Consider the following 16,806-nt stretch of genomic DNA (forward strand, 5'->3'; position numbering starts at 1 on the left):
AAAGAAAGGCATGGGGAGAAAATGTGGCCAGCTGTTGCAAGGTCCATGCAACCGCACTCATGCGATTCCAGTAGAGCTCAAGGTTTGATTAACGAATGGGCAAACCTGGCAGCTATATCCCGGGGCCCCATATCACATGAATGGCCACAGATTAACAGCTCCTCCCCGGACTACACTACCCGTCATACACCAGCCTTTGCGTATGTTGACACGATTGGCTGACGTAACCCTGGCTCTGATACTCCCCTCCCAGTCCTCGGGTTACCTGACATGTTTTACTGCGGAGAGCTCGCCAAGAACCCGTAACAACCCCGGAGCTGTCAGAAAATAATAACATGGCCACTCACGCTAGCATGTGCTGCCGTTTATTTGACGGTCATAGCAGTTTAACTCATTTCAGAAAACTCTTCGCACAGTGCGTAAATGGGAACACCCAGCGACTCTATTCCAGTGCTACGCACAAGGAAAATGAGCTTGAACTTGGAAACTCGACTTTATCTAACGCGACTCCCAACTTCGCCGCATCTCTGAAAACCAGGTCAAGAGAGGTAAATACTGACATCGCCAAGTTATACTTGGTGCTGGGGTTTTCACCGCGAATGTGTAATTAATCACGGGCTAATTGCTGGATTATTAGCTAACATTAGTGGACGTTAATAAATGAAGGAAGGTGAGGTGAGGAGTTGTGTCTGTTTGTACATAGCTTAGCCACAACCTCTGTCCACTTAAGGGCCCGATAAAGGCTAAACTAGCAGCTAACTCTGTTAGAGATTAGCCTAGCGTTACATATTAAACCAGCAAGTTAATGCCCGGAACACTGGAGGACACCAGGAATATCCATTTTACACCGTACATGTTTTCCCTTTATTACTTCTAATTCATTACAAAGGATTCTGTACAGTAAGTTACAATCCTCATCATCACTAAGTTACCTCAGCTGCTTTTATCAATAATTTGCAAAAGGTTGCTGAGATTTAAAATGATCTCATAATGTGCCCTGAGGAACTAAACTTACTTCCATCAGCCGGAAAACTTTATTTCCTTTAAACACAAATGTAGGTTTATATTTAGGTTGGGTCACGAGAAGATATTTTAACACTAACTTTGAATATTCAATACTGAAATATATGAGTGGGGCGTCTGGGGTCCCTCCCCCATCAGATTTGGAGCATTATACACTTAATTTACTGCATTCTGAAAACATTTTCTGCACCAGTTTATGGTGTAAATGTCTTTATTTATATTAAGGGAAACACAAAATTCAGGTGGCAGGCAGGTGACATTTCAAAATATAAATGTAATAAATGAAATATAATGCAGTAATCACTAGCTTACTTTTTTGTAAGCTAGTGATTGCACATAGACATTGCACAGTTGTTTCTTCTATATTACTATTATTATTGCATTTGCAACATTGCATGTTTTGCAAGCATTTTCATTTGTTATTTAACGTTTGTTGTTGCAAGCTATTTTTCACTTATAACAAATGCTTTAAAAAAAAGTCAAAAATCAAAAACAAAATCAGCCATTTCAAAAATGTCCTTGTGTAGATGACACCTTTGCATCTCTGTGTGGCTTGTTAAAAGGGAGTTGGTCCTTGCCACTGTCGCCAAGTGCTTGTTCATAGTGGGAATTGTTGGTTCTAAATAACATTATAAACAGTACAGTCTAGACCTACTGTATATGAAGTGCATTGAGACTGCCTGGTTTAGGTTCTTGTACTGAATGATGGGGTGAATGAACTAGGAAAAATATTTTCCTAGTTCATTGTGTTCAAGTGTTGTCAAAGGTCTTTCTGAGAAGCAAAAATGGCTGTTGTTGAAATGAGTTTGGGGCTTTTAGAATCATAATAAATATATATATATATATATAGGTGACTGTTTTCTACATACAAATACACAAGGATGCATAGATATTCTGAATCTTGCTGGGTCCTGTGATTAACGTTAGTGTGTTTAACCTACCGCAGAGTCACGTGCTTGGATTTCAACTGATAACGGTTGACATAACAGCGGCCCACCTTTGACAGTCAAAGGTCATGTGCCATTCAAAAAGCCATGTGCAACTCCCTCAGTGTATCTGACTTAGCGAAGCCTTTTAATGTGTTGATAGTTTTATTTAAATGTTGCCAAGTCAGGCTTATCCCAGAAATAGTGTAAAAGTGTTTTGTATCATGCAAAAACTATAGATGGTTTTAAAATCGGTGTCCCTGCAGATTCAGCCTCAGACCAAGGCACCAATATTCTTTGACGGTACATAAATGTCGATAACATAAATGTTTATTTAACAACAGAAGAAATCTTGATTTTGATGCAAAATAATATTGCGAAAAAAGACATAGTAATGCCATTGTTTATGTGTCACATCAGTTACACTGTGGCATGTTCTTGTTGTCTGTATCCGCAGGAGAGAGTCAGAGACCACAGCATACTACCCTTTTCAGCCTTTTTGACTGACAACTTTGGCCGGAGGCACAGCTACCTGCGAATCTCCCTGACTGAGAAATGCAACCTGCGCTGTGAGTAGATGTGTCCTCAGCCACTTTGGTTTATGTTTCCTGATGCTTATTTTGAAGAAGATACTTGAAGAAACCACATTCAGTAATAATAAATCTGCTGCTGCTACTATAACCACTTTCACCACCACAACTATTACTGATTTCTCTGATCTTCATGGAAATGCCATTTTCCCTTTAGAGGTCGAGATCAGCTGCAGAAAAACTTCTGAAGCTGGTGGGGATTCAAAGTTGCTATAGCAGTGGGCTGCTTGTTGACAAGACTGCAGAACTTTTGTCATGTGATTGAAGAACACTCATTCCAAGCATCATGAGATTTTTGCTGTGTCTAAATTTGGGTACTTCCTTGAGTATACTAACATGCAGTACACTGCGTACACTATGTACTTACTTGCTTAGTGTGTTAATTTCGACAGGGTAGTGTCTCAAATCAAACACTGCTGTGGTGCACTAACCGGAAATGACTATCGCAGGACTGCGCAATACCCCCAGCACAGAGGCTGCCTGCAGAGCTCCAAAATAACAGCCAGCTTTATCACGCAAAATAAAATGCTCAGATCAGGTTTATTGCCAAGTTTAAACTTACAATTAATTTGCTTTGATATATTGTGCATAAATAAGAATAATATAAAATAAAAGCAATAGAAAGCAAGTATTGTAACCACAACTGTAAACTAACAATGTAATGTCTAATAATAATAATAATAATAATAATAATAACAATAATAATAAAGTAACGACAGTCCTCTTTTCATACTATGTCTGTTATTTATGTATTTATTTTTTAAGGTTTACTAGACCAAGAATTTTCTGTAGGTCCGGAACTGCAATTCCAGGACCCTTGTTTACTTTGATACTGCCAGCTAGCTGACCGGCTACCTAGCTATGTTACTCTTTACAGCCCCCCGAAGACAATTATCCTTACCACAACCACCACCGAGTGTGTGCCTATAAAGTTATTGTTTATATGCATGTTGACCGGTTAACTCTACAGCTGCGCACATCGGCCTCATGGCCGATGTGCTAGCAGACGGGGTTAACCTCCTTCGTGTTGCTGTGCATTGCCACCACCACTCCACTAGATGGCGCTGTCGCAAAAGAACTAGGGTCCTAGAACTGCGGTCCCAGGATTGCGGTCCGTGCATGAAGTATAATTCATCTGCAGTTGTTAACATTGTATGATGAAAAATGGCGGATTAGGTGCTATTACCTAATTAAATTTTCCTACTTGTGCTAATTCAAATGTATGTTGACCCATTTGAGTTCATTTTTCCAGAGCCGATGCTGCCTAAATTTCCATTGTACAAGTTGGATAATGGAACAAGCCGAAGGCTTTGGTGTGCTATATTGCCTTGCCCGTCTTTATTCAAAGCGATAGTTACACAGCCATAATGCTAACATTGTTTAGGCAGCATCGGCTCTAAACTGGTGCAGGTCAGATAAACCTGTTCATCACTAGGCGCAGTATAATCTCAACAGTAAGGAACATACACTAATGACAACCGATAATGTCCTTTAACACATTAGAGAAGTTAATAACTCAGTGACATGCAGTCATTCTCTGGAAAAAGGATTAGAGCGACAGCACAATCATTTTCATTTAATATATTGTTGTATGAGAAGTGTATTGATTTTTGTATTGACTGCATTCTTTCAAAATATTCAGGTAAATGGTGAGCAGAGGAAAATCATCAAACAGAAGGATTTTATAAGGCTAGATTAATTTTAATAACCATTTTATTCTCTTCCCATTTTCAGGTCAGTACTGCATGCCGGAGGAGGGGGTGAAGCTTACACCACGGGGCCAGCTGCTTTCCACCTCGGAGGTACTGACCCTGGCTCGCCTCTTCGTCCAGGAGGGGGTGGAGAAAATCCGCCTCACTGGAGGAGAGCCCCTCATCAGACCTGATGTGCTGGATATCATCAGTAAGGAACTAGGGGGAAATGTAGCTGATAGTGGCTTGTTAATGTAACTTGTATTAAGGTGTGTTGTCCTTTGTGATTCTGGTATGCTGCCAGTCACATTAATTCACTATCATTTATATGGAAACATGGGTGTGTCCACTAAGCCTTAAGATTGCGTTTTCTTTTAAAAAAAATCTTAGAGTCAGGAATAGAAAGCTGTTGTGGTGCACACAAGCTGCTTTATGCAATTTACAATATGCCTAAGTGGATGTAGTGACAGTTAAGAGGAATGATTCAGCATTTGGTATCCAAGGCATCAGTGATTCATGTTCTAACTCGGTTGACTAGACTAGAGCTTTTCTGAGTGAGGAGCAGGGCTGATTTTCCATGCATGCCTTCAGCTTAAGATATACAGTAGGTGTGGAAGGGACAACGATTTGTTACACCACAGCTGTGTGCTTAGTTTTATGACGTATTATTACATCACTTTAATTTTTACAGCCTGATTTGTAGATTAACCGCTGAACCACTCAACCCTCGACCACTGAAGATGTTCTGAGACTAAAGGTGCTTGTGGCAGCAACATTAAACCATGACATATGAACGGACAAAGCAATGTGGTGTGACCAATGGGTAATGTCTTTGTAGAAAAACTGTGTCATGTGATAAGCCACCACTGTGACCTCACATGTCCCTCATTAAATTTTACTGGAGTGAAACATTTGCATTAAGAGGAAACTTTATCCGGATTTTTAATTTCCTCTGTTTGTTGTTCTTTTCTGACAATGCACTGTTTTTCTTAAACCTGGTTTAAACCTTGGCCGAAGGATTGGTGTTGGGGTCCATTTTTAAATGTCATGGTGCTTACATGAAGTTATACATTATACATATTATACATAGGTTAGCTAGGTCCCCTAGTTTTAGGGGACCTAGCTAACTGCCAATCTTTTGTAATGTAGGTGTTACTTACTTTATGTCTTCATATGCAATTCTCATGCAGTTGAGAGTGAGTGGGAAATACTCTGCTTAAGCTAACCTGACCAACAGTATTAACTAATTAAGTCTGACATTATAAGCATAACTTGTAATTTGAGGTGTATGTATTTATTTTTTTTGTAAATTAAAGGGGAACTCCGCTTTTTTGCCACCAGAGTCTGTTCACAGGTTTGGTACTTACTTACTATTTGTGCATATGTGAACAAACATTGTGTTTTCAGAGGGAGCTGTCTGATAAATTGCCTCAAGTGATGTCACTTTAGTCAGCGTTGGTTGGGGCTGAAGAGTACTAGTTTTAAAATGAGAAAATCTCGGGTGTTGAGTTCAATAGAAGTAAGTTTACCAGACCTCTATAGGGGGCAGTGGTGGCTCAAAGGTTAGAGAAGTGAGCTTGTGACCAGGAGACGGGTTCAATCCCCAGACCGGCAGGATAAATCTGGATGTGCAAAGTAAAACAAACAGTGCCCTCCCTCATTTACCACCAATGAGGTGCCCTTGAGCAAAGCCCTGACCCCAACTGCTCCATCTGCTCAGTGGCCTGCAGACCAGGCTGCGGTTGTACTGGGTATATCTAGTATATATACTTGAATAAATAAAGGTTAAATAAAAATTAAATTAAAAAAATGTAGCCTGCACCCCAGCTCTGGACGAGACAGCTCGAGGATACATTAGCCTCTACTAGCGTAATGTGCCCAAATCTCCCAACAGTTGCATTGTGTTTTGACAAGGAAGAAGAAAAAAATCTATATCTTTGGTTGTGCAGAATGTTTTTGATCAATTTAAACTGTCCATGAGTCTAACAATGTTACATAAGTGCAATGCTGTATTGGTAGAGTACCCCTTTCAAAATTGTCCCAATTTACTGTATGTCAATATTAAACAGAACTTGATCAACTGCCAGGTCAGATACGTCAGCTATTTTCTTATTACCACTTTCACTCTTCAATCTAAAGGGGCTAACTTAAGTTTTGTGAGTTAGCTCAGATAGCTATGCAACAGTTACACCAGGCATACATATACTGGATGTAAACATTTAGCATTACAGTTTTCTCTCTGTCTTTTCTTTCTCTTCCTTGTTCCCATGTTTCTCCTTCTACAGCAGAACTTAGGAAGTTGGAAGGCCTGAAAGCCATTGCAGTGACAACCAACGGCATGAACTTGGCCAGGCTTCTGCCTAAGCTGAAAGATGCTGGCCTCGACCTGGTTAACATCAGCCTGGATTCACTGGTCCCTGCCAAATTTGAGTTTATCGTCAGGCGGAAAGGTACGAGAAAGTATTTGACCCATAATGTCGGCTGCAAAAAAAAAAGTTTAAGTTATTGAAGCTTACAATGTAAATGGTTTTATACAAAGCGCTTTACAATTTTGCCTCTCATTCACCCATTCACAAACACATTCACTTACCGATGCCAGTGATCTTACCGTGCAAGGTGCTGGCCTGACCATCACGAGCAATTCTACCTTCTGAGCCACAGCCATTCAATGTAATAAGAGTGTCAGTTTGATGCTGTAGTTTAAGTGTGCTTAACTGCTTAACTGTGGCTTGTGTGATGAATGTGAAGTTGTATATTGTCATTGCTGGAGTCCTGTCTCAATGCAAAGTTTTCATCACACTCCAAGTAGCTGGTGTTTAGTCCTCAAGTTTCGAGACTGTTTAGAGCCATTATGTCTAGAAAATGGTGTAACTGTGTTAGCTTGGTTTTGCTGTTGCGGTTCTTCTTGTCCATCCAAAACCACAAGTTGTTGATAGCTTAAATCAATAGTGTGTATATGTCGCTATTGTTGTGGGTCAATGCCACTAGGTTACCGAACGAGCCTGGAAGCTGTAAACGCACATGGAGTGGAGGTGACAGCAGGGCAGAGCTCTGGGTGGTTGGTGTACGGAAGGTAGACACAGATGGGCCGACTGAGATCAAATGAAGGAGAGAAAAAGGAGAGATGCCAGTACTGTCATGTGTTTGTCTTAAGTTTAAAGGGTTAGCAGACATTAGGTCTGTATATACAGCCTAAAAAAAGTTATCTCTTAGCCTTCAGTAAGCTTATTTAGGATTTTAAGTTGCATTTAATTGCAATTATGAAAATCCTAGATGAAACATGAATCTAACCTCCTACAGAAAAGCCCGCAGGCCAGTGTAAGTCTATCTGGATTTGTGGGTTTTGTGGAGATGAAAACAAAAGAGGAGCCTGTCCTTGACTGTTTGCAGTTAAAAAAGCTCTGGCTGTTGCTGAGGGATTAGTTGTAGATGTTTATAAATAAGTGGTTTGTGGCATAGCATGGGCTTAGTCAGATGTTAAAGAGAACAGAGAAAAGTTGCAAAGCTTCCCTCCAATCACACGCCATCTTCACCTCAGATGAACAGAGAATTCATAGATAATCAAGGTATAATTAATCTGTTAATTGCAAAAGTTGAAACATTTCATCTTCAATTTCTATTTCTTTTTTCCAGGGTTTCACAAGGTCATGGAGGGCATTGATAAAGCCATCGAAATGGGCTACAACCCTGTCAAGGTATTTTGTTTGCCTTTTTAAACTTTTGTTGACCTAGAAATGTTAACTATATTTTTGTTAAATTAGAAAAAAGTGTCTTTTTGTGTGTATTTTTTTGTTTGTTTGTAACTGATGGATATCCAGTATGGAGGATTTTTACTTCAAAACTGAAACATAATTGGAATAAATAAGAAGACTTGATGCTAAAATGTGACCAAGAACTATTTTTAGTGAAATTTTTGGAATCAGTAGTGATAAGGGTCTCTCAATCATGGTTTTTAATGTTTTTAAATATTAATGGATAGGTGTATTTATTATTGGAGTAATGCAAAATATTCCTCTTTATGCCTAAACGCTGTTGCAGAATACTAAATGTAATATTTTATCCACGCCCTGACATTGTGCTCACAAAACGTTGGAGAATCACTGTGCAAACTAACGCTGGAGTTTATGGTATCTTTTTATAGTATCCATCTTTAGAAGAGAAAGACTGATTGAGGAATAGTTCAGATATGGAAGAAAACTGCAGGATTACTGTTGCTGCTTCACATTCTTTGTCAGATCCTAAAGACAACAAGACAGCACCACAGGCACTTTTATTTCATCAAATGGAAAAGTCTTGTAACAGCTACATGTCATCACTGGCCTGTTGTTGTCTGCTGCCCTCTGTAGGTTAACTGTGTGGTCATGCGAGGCCTCAATGAGGATGAGCTGCTAGATTTTGTGGCGCTGACAGAGAAGAAGCCTCTGGAGGTGCGCTTCATTGAGTACATGCCCTTCGATGGTGAGTGCTCACTTCCCACGATGTCCTATTACACAAATCTGCAAAAGGTATCTGAAGAGTCAGATTATGTTACTGGGCCTTTTTCATGCATTATTTATACATTGTCTAGACATGTAAACATATTTAAATATGAATGCAGTATGGAAAATGCTGTATAATTCTGCCTACAATGCCCATTGCTGCTGCAGCAGGTCTAAAGAAATCCAGTTGAATATTTACTATACAGTGTTCTATACAGGTAATTCTTAAGAGCCAAGTAACAACAATAAAATGGTATAATTAAAATGAATGCAGTGTTTTATCATGGTATAACATGTTGACCACTCAGCTCAGTGTGAGGTTTATATTGTGTTTAAGTGTTAAATATGCCCCTTTTCATCCCCTTTCCTTCTGAAGACAATAGTTTCTCTTCAGTTTTGCATGCAGAAACATTACGGACATGCTACTAAACACAAAAGTCACTGGTTGTGGGATTGTCGGTCAGCTTGTGATATGCTGCACCCTATTCTGACCCACGCTGCTTCTTCTCCACTCTGAAGGCAACAAGTGGAACTTTAAGAAGATGGTGAGTTACCAGGAGATGCTGGACCGCATCAAGCAGCAGTGGCCCAATTTGGAAATGCTTCAAACTGGACACACGGACACTGCCAAGGTCAGTGTTTTTTACTGGTCTATATTTCTGAAGTATTAATTTCCTCCTTTCAGGAGCTGGGAGACTGCCAAAGATGATTTATTTAGCATCCTGATTTTCCTGAAAAATAACTGAAGATGATGTTAGCACCCTTCATTCTTGTTTAAACTAGTGTGCATTATTTAGATTGTTTCTATGAAATATTGTTTTGACAGTTGAAACTTCCCTCCGGCATATTATTGATTCCTTCTGATCACCTGTTAAGTCATTCAAACTTTACAATATGGTAGGGGTTTTCAAAGTCTGAGACTGTGGCGTCTAAGATAGAGCTTGCTTTGATTTGTTCAGTTCCTGGATGCCTATAGGATCATTATGTTATATGATCCTATAGACACTCAACTTTTGAGCCAAGGTAGCCTAGTACTGTTTATTAATTTCTGACACATTCTGGACAAACAGTCAGATTCCTTACTGAACTCTCTCTTTAACCAAATCACGCACATTTAAGCTATTTTATGTGATCTCCTTTTTGATAACTAATAATAATGTAATGAGTAATGTGATATTTCTTCACTTCCATTCACTAAGCCTCCCCTGAAACTGTTTGGAACCTCCCTGGGGGGACCCGGCTCCACTTTGAAAACACCTTGAATTATTAGTTTATTAATTAGTTGGGCATAAGAAAACTGAAATCAACAGTCACAATCTTCTGACAAATCTTATTCATAGCCAGATCTGAGGAAAAACATGTGTCAGCGCCAAATCAAGCACTTCTTTTTTTAAAGAAATTATTGTTAGGGATAACTTTTTGACACTGTTTTCTGTCATATAACAGACATTTAAAGTGCCAGGTTTCAAAGGTCAGGTGGGCTTCATCACCTCCATGTCTGACCATTTCTGTGGCTCCTGCAACCGCTTGCGCATCACTGCAGATGGCAACCTCAAGGTAAAGCTGCAGTTCTTTGTTAAGCTTCAAGGGGTTGTTCGTGAGGTCTGTTTTTGTGTTAATGTAGCGCACACTGTGTGTGTGTGTGTGTGTGTGTGTGTGTGTCCACTCACAATTATAGATTAACATATTAGGTATAAATAATCTCATCCTTTCTTTGGTTTGGAACCATCCATGATTCGGTTTTAAATGACTTATCTGTCCTCCCTCTGGTCTGTTTTCTCTCAGGTGTGTTTGTTCGGGAACTCTGAAGTGTCCTTGAGAGATATCTTGCGCTCTGGGGCTTCAGATGAAGAGCTACTGCAAATCATTGGAGCTGCTGTGGGCAGGAAGAAGAAACAACACGCAGGTAGTTTATTTACCACACATGATTTATGGGATATATTCACAGATTCTTTAGGAGCTTGAAGTTCTATTGTAATGTCATATCTTTCTGTTTGTATCTTCAGGCATGTTCAGTATCTCTCAGATGAAGAACAGACCTATGATCCTCATTGGTGGGTGACATGGCTGTACGTACAAACCGCTCACACTCAGTTTGTTCTTTCACTGCTCAGCCCTGATTTATTTGTACACCTGTTTTTCTACATTCACTGCCTATTCATAGTAAATTATGCATCTTCAAGATACATTTACATTTGAACTAATACTGTGAATCTTCATCTAAATATGATTGTTTCTTTTTGTTTAACAGTATCCTTGACTCCAACAGGCACCGGATCCCAAAGGCCTTTGTCTCAGCCAAAGGCACAAGACAGCCTGAGAGCTTTCCCTATTGTTTCCCAGCTTACAAACAACACATTCCTCTCTCCAGCAGCAGCTCCTCACATGTGCCATCCAGACAGCAGGAGAGTCCTGTATAAAGAGGGTTTTTTGTGCCTTCCAGACTGCGCTGCTTCAACACAGGCAGCCCATTTTTGCTGCTCTACAACCTTAATAAATGGGGGTACGCATGATAGGTCACATATCAACAAATTAAAGCCCAATGCGACAGACAACCTCCACAGTGTAGCACCCCTTCACTCCTCTCAGTTTGATAAAGCTGTCAGTAGTTGTCACACTAAGACTGGTAGTTTTACGACACGCACAAATGTCATGAGCTACATTAATGAAGACCGTCTCAGGTACGCACAAGCCAGGGGTCCCGATACTTTGAAGAGCCACTTACTCAGGACCCCAGGAACACCTACTTTTTGCACACTACTAATGAATGCCAAAATAAATCTTAAACACCACAATGTTAGACTGTGTCACAATCAGAGTTCCAGCGAAGACCCCTGTGTCAAACAGTTTGTGAGTGATCAGAACAAGTCAGGCACAAATGTCTCCAACACTCACCTGGATGAAGCCACCAAAGCCCAGCTGACGCATACAGACGCCCAGGGCCGGGCCACAATGGTGGATGTAGGGGGGAAAGTTCCCACATGTCGTATAGCCACAGCCCGCGCCACCATCATCTTGGGCCCCACTGCCTTTGGGCTGCTTCGGGATAACCAGCTGGCTAAGGGTGACGCCTTGGCCGTGGCACAGTTGGCCGGCATCATGGCTTCCAAGCAGACCTCAGCCCTCATCCCGCTCTGCCACTCGCTCCCCTTAGACCACGCCTCTGTCACGTTTGACCTTGACGAGCAGCAGAACGCCGCGGTCATCACAGCAACGTGTCGCACTACAGGCAGGACAGGAGTTGAGATGGAGGCTTTGACAGCCGTCACTGTTGCAGCGCTGACTGTCTATGACATGTGCAAGGCTGTGAGCCATGACATCATCATCACGGATGTAAAACTGGTCAGTAAGACGGGCGGGAAGAGGGACTTTCATCGTCATACTTGAGACCCCCCCACCAATGAATCTAATCCAGGAAAAGTGACTATTAATAAGCAACATTAAGACTGCACACATTTTTGCTGGAATTGTCATATTTTCCTGCAAACTAAGATTTATGCCATCAGAATAATGTGAAAGATTTTATAAACACATAAAAAATCCTACATTCTCCCATCCTGCCAAACTCAGCCAGTGGCTGACTTGATTGCCTGCTCCATCGACATTTTACCAGCAATCCTTACTTTATCTGTCACAGTATGAAACATGTTGTTTCAACAGTGTCCATGTTAACTTTAATTTAGCAGTGGTGCGCAAATCATCCCAGTGTTATACATTAGATTATTTATTCCCTGTAATAAATATCTGATACAAGTGCAACAAGTGAAACGCATAGAACAAATTGGACGACTGCAGTGTTTGTTTATGTCTCTAGAGGGCACTCAAGTGTTACATTTACAAGCCTCCCCAGAAGTCCTCCAGCAAAAAAAAAAAGCTCAAAGCTGGTCACATATTGAATGTAGTTATATTTATTGGCCTACATGAACTTTATAGATACTTCCATTTAGAATGAAGCTGTCACAGAAAGGATCAACAGCAGAGTAATGAGAGCAGAGAAGTGTACGTTTCAATGTCAATGTGGCTTTTTCCTAGGTCTGCTGCTAGACATCAGGTCTAACAGAAATATCACATCCTCTATATGTTCCTCTACTTACCTGCCTTGGATTTCTACAATTTATTGCACTGAGTATGAGGGTTATTTCAGTTGAATGAAATGTAACTTTTCTCAGAGATATTGCTTTCATCATTTTACTGTAACTAGTAAAGAATTTACTCTGAATTTGGGCATTTACTGGATTTTATCTAGTTTTTATTCTTCTAATTCTGTAGTATACTGGAAACACTGGATATTTGTACTCACACCACATTACAGTAGGGGATGAGAGTAAGGTGACACCATTTATTAGTTGTGTTTTGTTTGCCCCCTCTTTACCCCCAGAAAGAACTTGATTGTGTTTCTTTGATTTGATGTTGGCTAAAAATGTATAATTATATGAAAAAGTGTCTAAATGCCTTGAGAAACAGATGCACCCTCCCATGTTTTGCATGTCACCTTCATTTTGTCAGTATTACTGCAGGTATGATTGTCTCTGGTCAGCACTGTAGGACAGGGGATCTCCCTTGTTGTCTTTGGAGAACTGAATATTGCTATTTTTGTAACCTAGCAAATGGTTGTTCACTCTGCGTCTAGCTCAGAGGTTTTGTCAGTTACAACATAAAAGTGTGTTCCACGGTGTTATATTTGGTAATTAAAGAAAACAGACAATTCGTAGGTTTTTATCCCTGAGAACATCCATCATATTGTCTTAGGTTTGCTTTCCTTTAAAAAAATTTCTGTTACCAGTCCAAGACAGGTTGACCGTTATGTATCCATGTTCTGAATCACTGAGAGACTACCTTTTGCCAAGATAGGTGCAGTCACCTGGCTTGGAGGTCTGAAGTGCAGCAGTTGTTTTTAATGTTTTTACCAGTCTGAAATGAAAACACATAACTGTACGTACAGATTTCTCACACTTTGTTATATCGCCGGTGACTATGGGCTGATTATGTTTACAAGTCCAACTAACCTTGAACAATGAATATTGCTGCTTGCTCTGATTCCATTGCAGTTGTCTCTTATTTTACTTGGATAATGCCAATATTGCCTCGTGTTTATTTTCTCTCAGATGATTTTACAATCATATCAAATAGTACCTTACCATACAATCCTTCAGAGGGCCAGGGTGGAGGTACATACAACCATGTGTCCGCCAATAAACATGTACTGTAGCAGTTTGTCCTTCCCTCTAATAATTTGATTATACTTGGAGTAAGTACAACTGTCATGTAAATGAAGTAACTTTTTTAAAACCTCATAACTTATATTAAGGTTGAGAAGACTGTACTGGTCAGTCTGTCAGCATTTAAATGTCACACTGAAACAGATGCAAAGGGCACAATTTCTGTGTCACTGTCAAGACTGCACAATAACAGAGAAAACAAACAGAAAATACAGTAGTAATTCACATTTTCAATTTTCACAGGGGTGTAGCTAATCTAATTATGATGGATCTATCCATGAAGGTGTCTGTAAAGTCCAGGTACAAATTCACTTAGGAAAAGCAGCCAATTCTACTATATTCTTGCCAAAAAGTCAAAATGAGGTACAGAGCACTGGGGACTGCTGGCTCACCCTGTGTGTTGCTTTTCTACAGGCAGATGAAGCTGGAGAAGATGTTAAAAGCCTTTGGTTTTAGTGATGGTGATGCACTGCCAGAAATAATGCAGTTATTATTCAATAAAATGGGAAATGGAAAAGACGGCCTTTTCTGTGATAGTAAGTGTATTTTTGAGGCTTAAGGACATAAATTATGTCAAAAACTAGAGTTAAATGTTAATATTGCCCTATTCACTATTATTAATAAGGTATTAAACTCAGTTGGTTACTATTTATCAATATATTTTTTAGTTTTCAAAATGAAGACAACTTTTAATGGCTTTTTTTGTTTTTTGTCACATTTTGTCACCTTGTGCATTCAGAATAAATTGATTATCTTGCATCTAAAGAGCTTATTCTACTCTTTTGTCAATGTCCGGGATTTATTTTTTTTCAATCAGATAGGATCATTTTTAAAGTTAGAAGCTTTCCAATCCTAATATTGGACAGTTTTGCTCTGTTATATGTTAAAAAGGTCGTAGAATTACTTTTGGGATTATTATTATTATTGTCATGAAATGTATTTGGCCAACAAGTCTTGATGAAGCAATGATGTCCAAAGTAAATAAGGCATTTTACAAGCAACCTTGCCATGGCAACAGTCGACAAACTGGAGCTAACCATAGACTGTATATAAAAAGCTAACATTAGGCTACATTAATGTTAAAGTCTCGGGTGTGATAAAGTTGTGAAGGGTCATGTCAGAGAGTAGGTCGAGTTCATTATCGATATCAAATAGGAAAATGCTTAAAATAATTTTCTTTAGTGATAACCTGTAGCTATTTAGTAACGTTACTGCCAGGACCAAAACTATGAGGCTAAACGTTAACGTTAAGTTTTAAAGATTGGCTAACGTTAAGTTAGCTAACTTAAAACCTATACACCTCTAACTTACTCTTGTGCTGGAACAGCGCTATTTCCTTCAACTTGATTTCTGTGACTACAATTTTGTGCTAATTCGATTAAGCCAACCATTTATGAGGAGATATGTGATATGTAGCCTAAATAGACCTAGAAGTTGCCTGCAAGGATTTAAACAGCATAAAGAAGCTGTGGACAACAGATACTGATTCATAGATAAGTGTAGACCACTTAGTGGTAGAGTTAGAGTCTGTAATGAACTGGGAAACAGTGCAGCTGTTTTTTAAGCCACAAATTGGTTTAAATTTGCATTCTTTCTGCAACCTGCTGCCACTTTAAATACAGAGCCAGTAGAGCACCAGATGCCAGAAGCAATCTCAGAGATGTCTTCACCACAACCAGGTAAGCATCTGTCATAATGCTGTGCTTCACAAAGAAGAAACAATTATTATTATTTAATTTTTTTCAATGACATATAATTTCAACTTTTCAGGAGTACCAGATTTGTTTTGTCAGGCAGTTTTGTTGTTTCAGATATCGACAGTGCTTTTACTTGCAGAGATTGATAAACAGTGGACAAAGTGATATATTTGGAAAACAAAAGCAGACATATGTAAAGTTTGTTTGGTACAAAAACATTTTCTTTATTTATTCTGTGTGTAGAATTGAGAGGGAGGGAGACAGAACAGAGCCAGTCAAAAGTACCAGAAAGTCCCCTCTGCATGTCTACAGTCACAGTGAGGGATAAATTGCACAAAAAAGAGGTTGGTGTGTGTAAGCACAACTTAATCTACAAATAATACACTGTTTTACATCCAATGTGTATTACTAGTGTCACACACTGTCTGCAAAAAAGTGAAAAATGTATGTTTGACATTGTACTGTTGTCCTCCCCCATGCTCAGGAGCTGCTTCAATTCATGGCTACGACAGATGACCTGGTGGGACACGTGCTGGTGGAGGAGGAGGAGGGGGAGAAACAGGAGAGGATGAAGATTCCACAACCATATAAAAATAACACACCTCTCCCTAAACAAACACAAGCCTGTCCTGACCTGAAGAGGATTAAGCAAGGTGGGTGGAGATGGAGCAGAGTCAAAGCATTTAAAAGGTTGTAAGGGACTACTTATGGCATGGAAGGTTTCCTTAAGTTAGTGTTAAGAATGCTCTGTCCTCTGTCCCTAGAGACCATTAAGAGAGACAGAAATTGGGACTTACTCTTCATTGAACGGCAGAGAGCACTACTGGAGGTAAATTACTAGAACAGTCCTATTTTAATGGTGCAAGTGCACTGACCAGCACTGCACAGACACCTTGCACTTGCTATTTTGGGTCATGCAGGTGCTACGTGAATAGGAGTACAGGTGCCTTCAGTTGCCTGCAAGGATTTAAACAGCATAGGGCAGCTGTGGACAACAGATATTGATTCATAGATCAGTGTAGACCACTTAGTGGTAGAGTTAGATAAAAAAGATGGATATCATTCTCATATCTATCATTGACTGGTGACCTGTCCAGGGTGTACCCCGCTTTTCACCCGATGTCAGCTGGGATTGCCTCCCCCCCCCCCCCCCCCCCCCCCCCCCCCCCCCCCCCCCCCCCC

General features: G+C 40.0%; 1 protein-coding gene across 4 annotated transcripts; it reads left to right on the forward strand.

Annotated features, from left to right (window-relative positions):
- Window positions 1–259: 259 nt before the first annotated feature.
- On the forward strand, window positions 260–13,919 carry mocs1 (molybdenum cofactor synthesis 1). 4 transcript variants are annotated; one of them, XM_046062730.1, is made up of 11 exons: window positions 260–548; window positions 2,407–2,518; window positions 4,274–4,441; window positions 6,516–6,680; window positions 7,864–7,925; window positions 8,577–8,688; window positions 9,228–9,340; window positions 10,155–10,265; window positions 10,494–10,614; window positions 10,715–10,762; window positions 10,960–13,919. In XM_046062730.1, the coding sequence occupies exons 1-11, from the start codon at window positions 336–338 to the stop codon at window positions 12,093–12,095; spliced, it is 2,361 nt and encodes a 786-aa protein (XP_045918686.1). In that variant the 5' UTR covers window positions 260–335; the 3' UTR covers window positions 12,096–13,919. The 4 variants fall into 4 exon arrangements, with proteins under 4 accessions (XP_045918686.1, XP_045918687.1, XP_045918690.1 ...); XM_046062731.1 differs by having other exon boundaries at window positions 10,978–13,919; XM_046062734.1 differs by having other exon boundaries at window positions 10,715–10,777; window positions 10,978–11,113.
- The last annotated feature ends 2,887 nt before the right edge of the window (window positions 13,920–16,806 follow it).

This window comes from Micropterus dolomieu, linkage group LG11, assembly GCF_021292245.1.
Source record: "Micropterus dolomieu isolate WLL.071019.BEF.003 ecotype Adirondacks linkage group LG11, ASM2129224v1, whole genome shotgun sequence".
NCBI classification, from domain to species: Eukaryota; Metazoa; Chordata; class Actinopteri; order Centrarchiformes; family Centrarchidae; genus Micropterus; species Micropterus dolomieu.

What these genes read in the sequence shown, in the direction of transcription:
- mocs1 (XM_046062730.1), top strand. Translation starts at nt 336, where the DNA reads ATGGCCACTCACGCTAGCATGTGCTGCCGTTTATTTGACGGTCATAGC. An exon ending in TGAAAACCAGGTCAAGAGAG is followed by an intron (nt 549 to 2,406) that starts GTAAATACTGAC and finishes CTGTATCCGCAG; the next exon opens with GAGAGAGTCAGAGACCACAG. An exon ending in GTTTATCGTCAGGCGGAAAG is followed by an intron (nt 6,681 to 7,863) that starts GTACGAGAAAGT and finishes TCTTTTTTCCAG; the next exon opens with GGTTTCACAAGGTCATGGAG.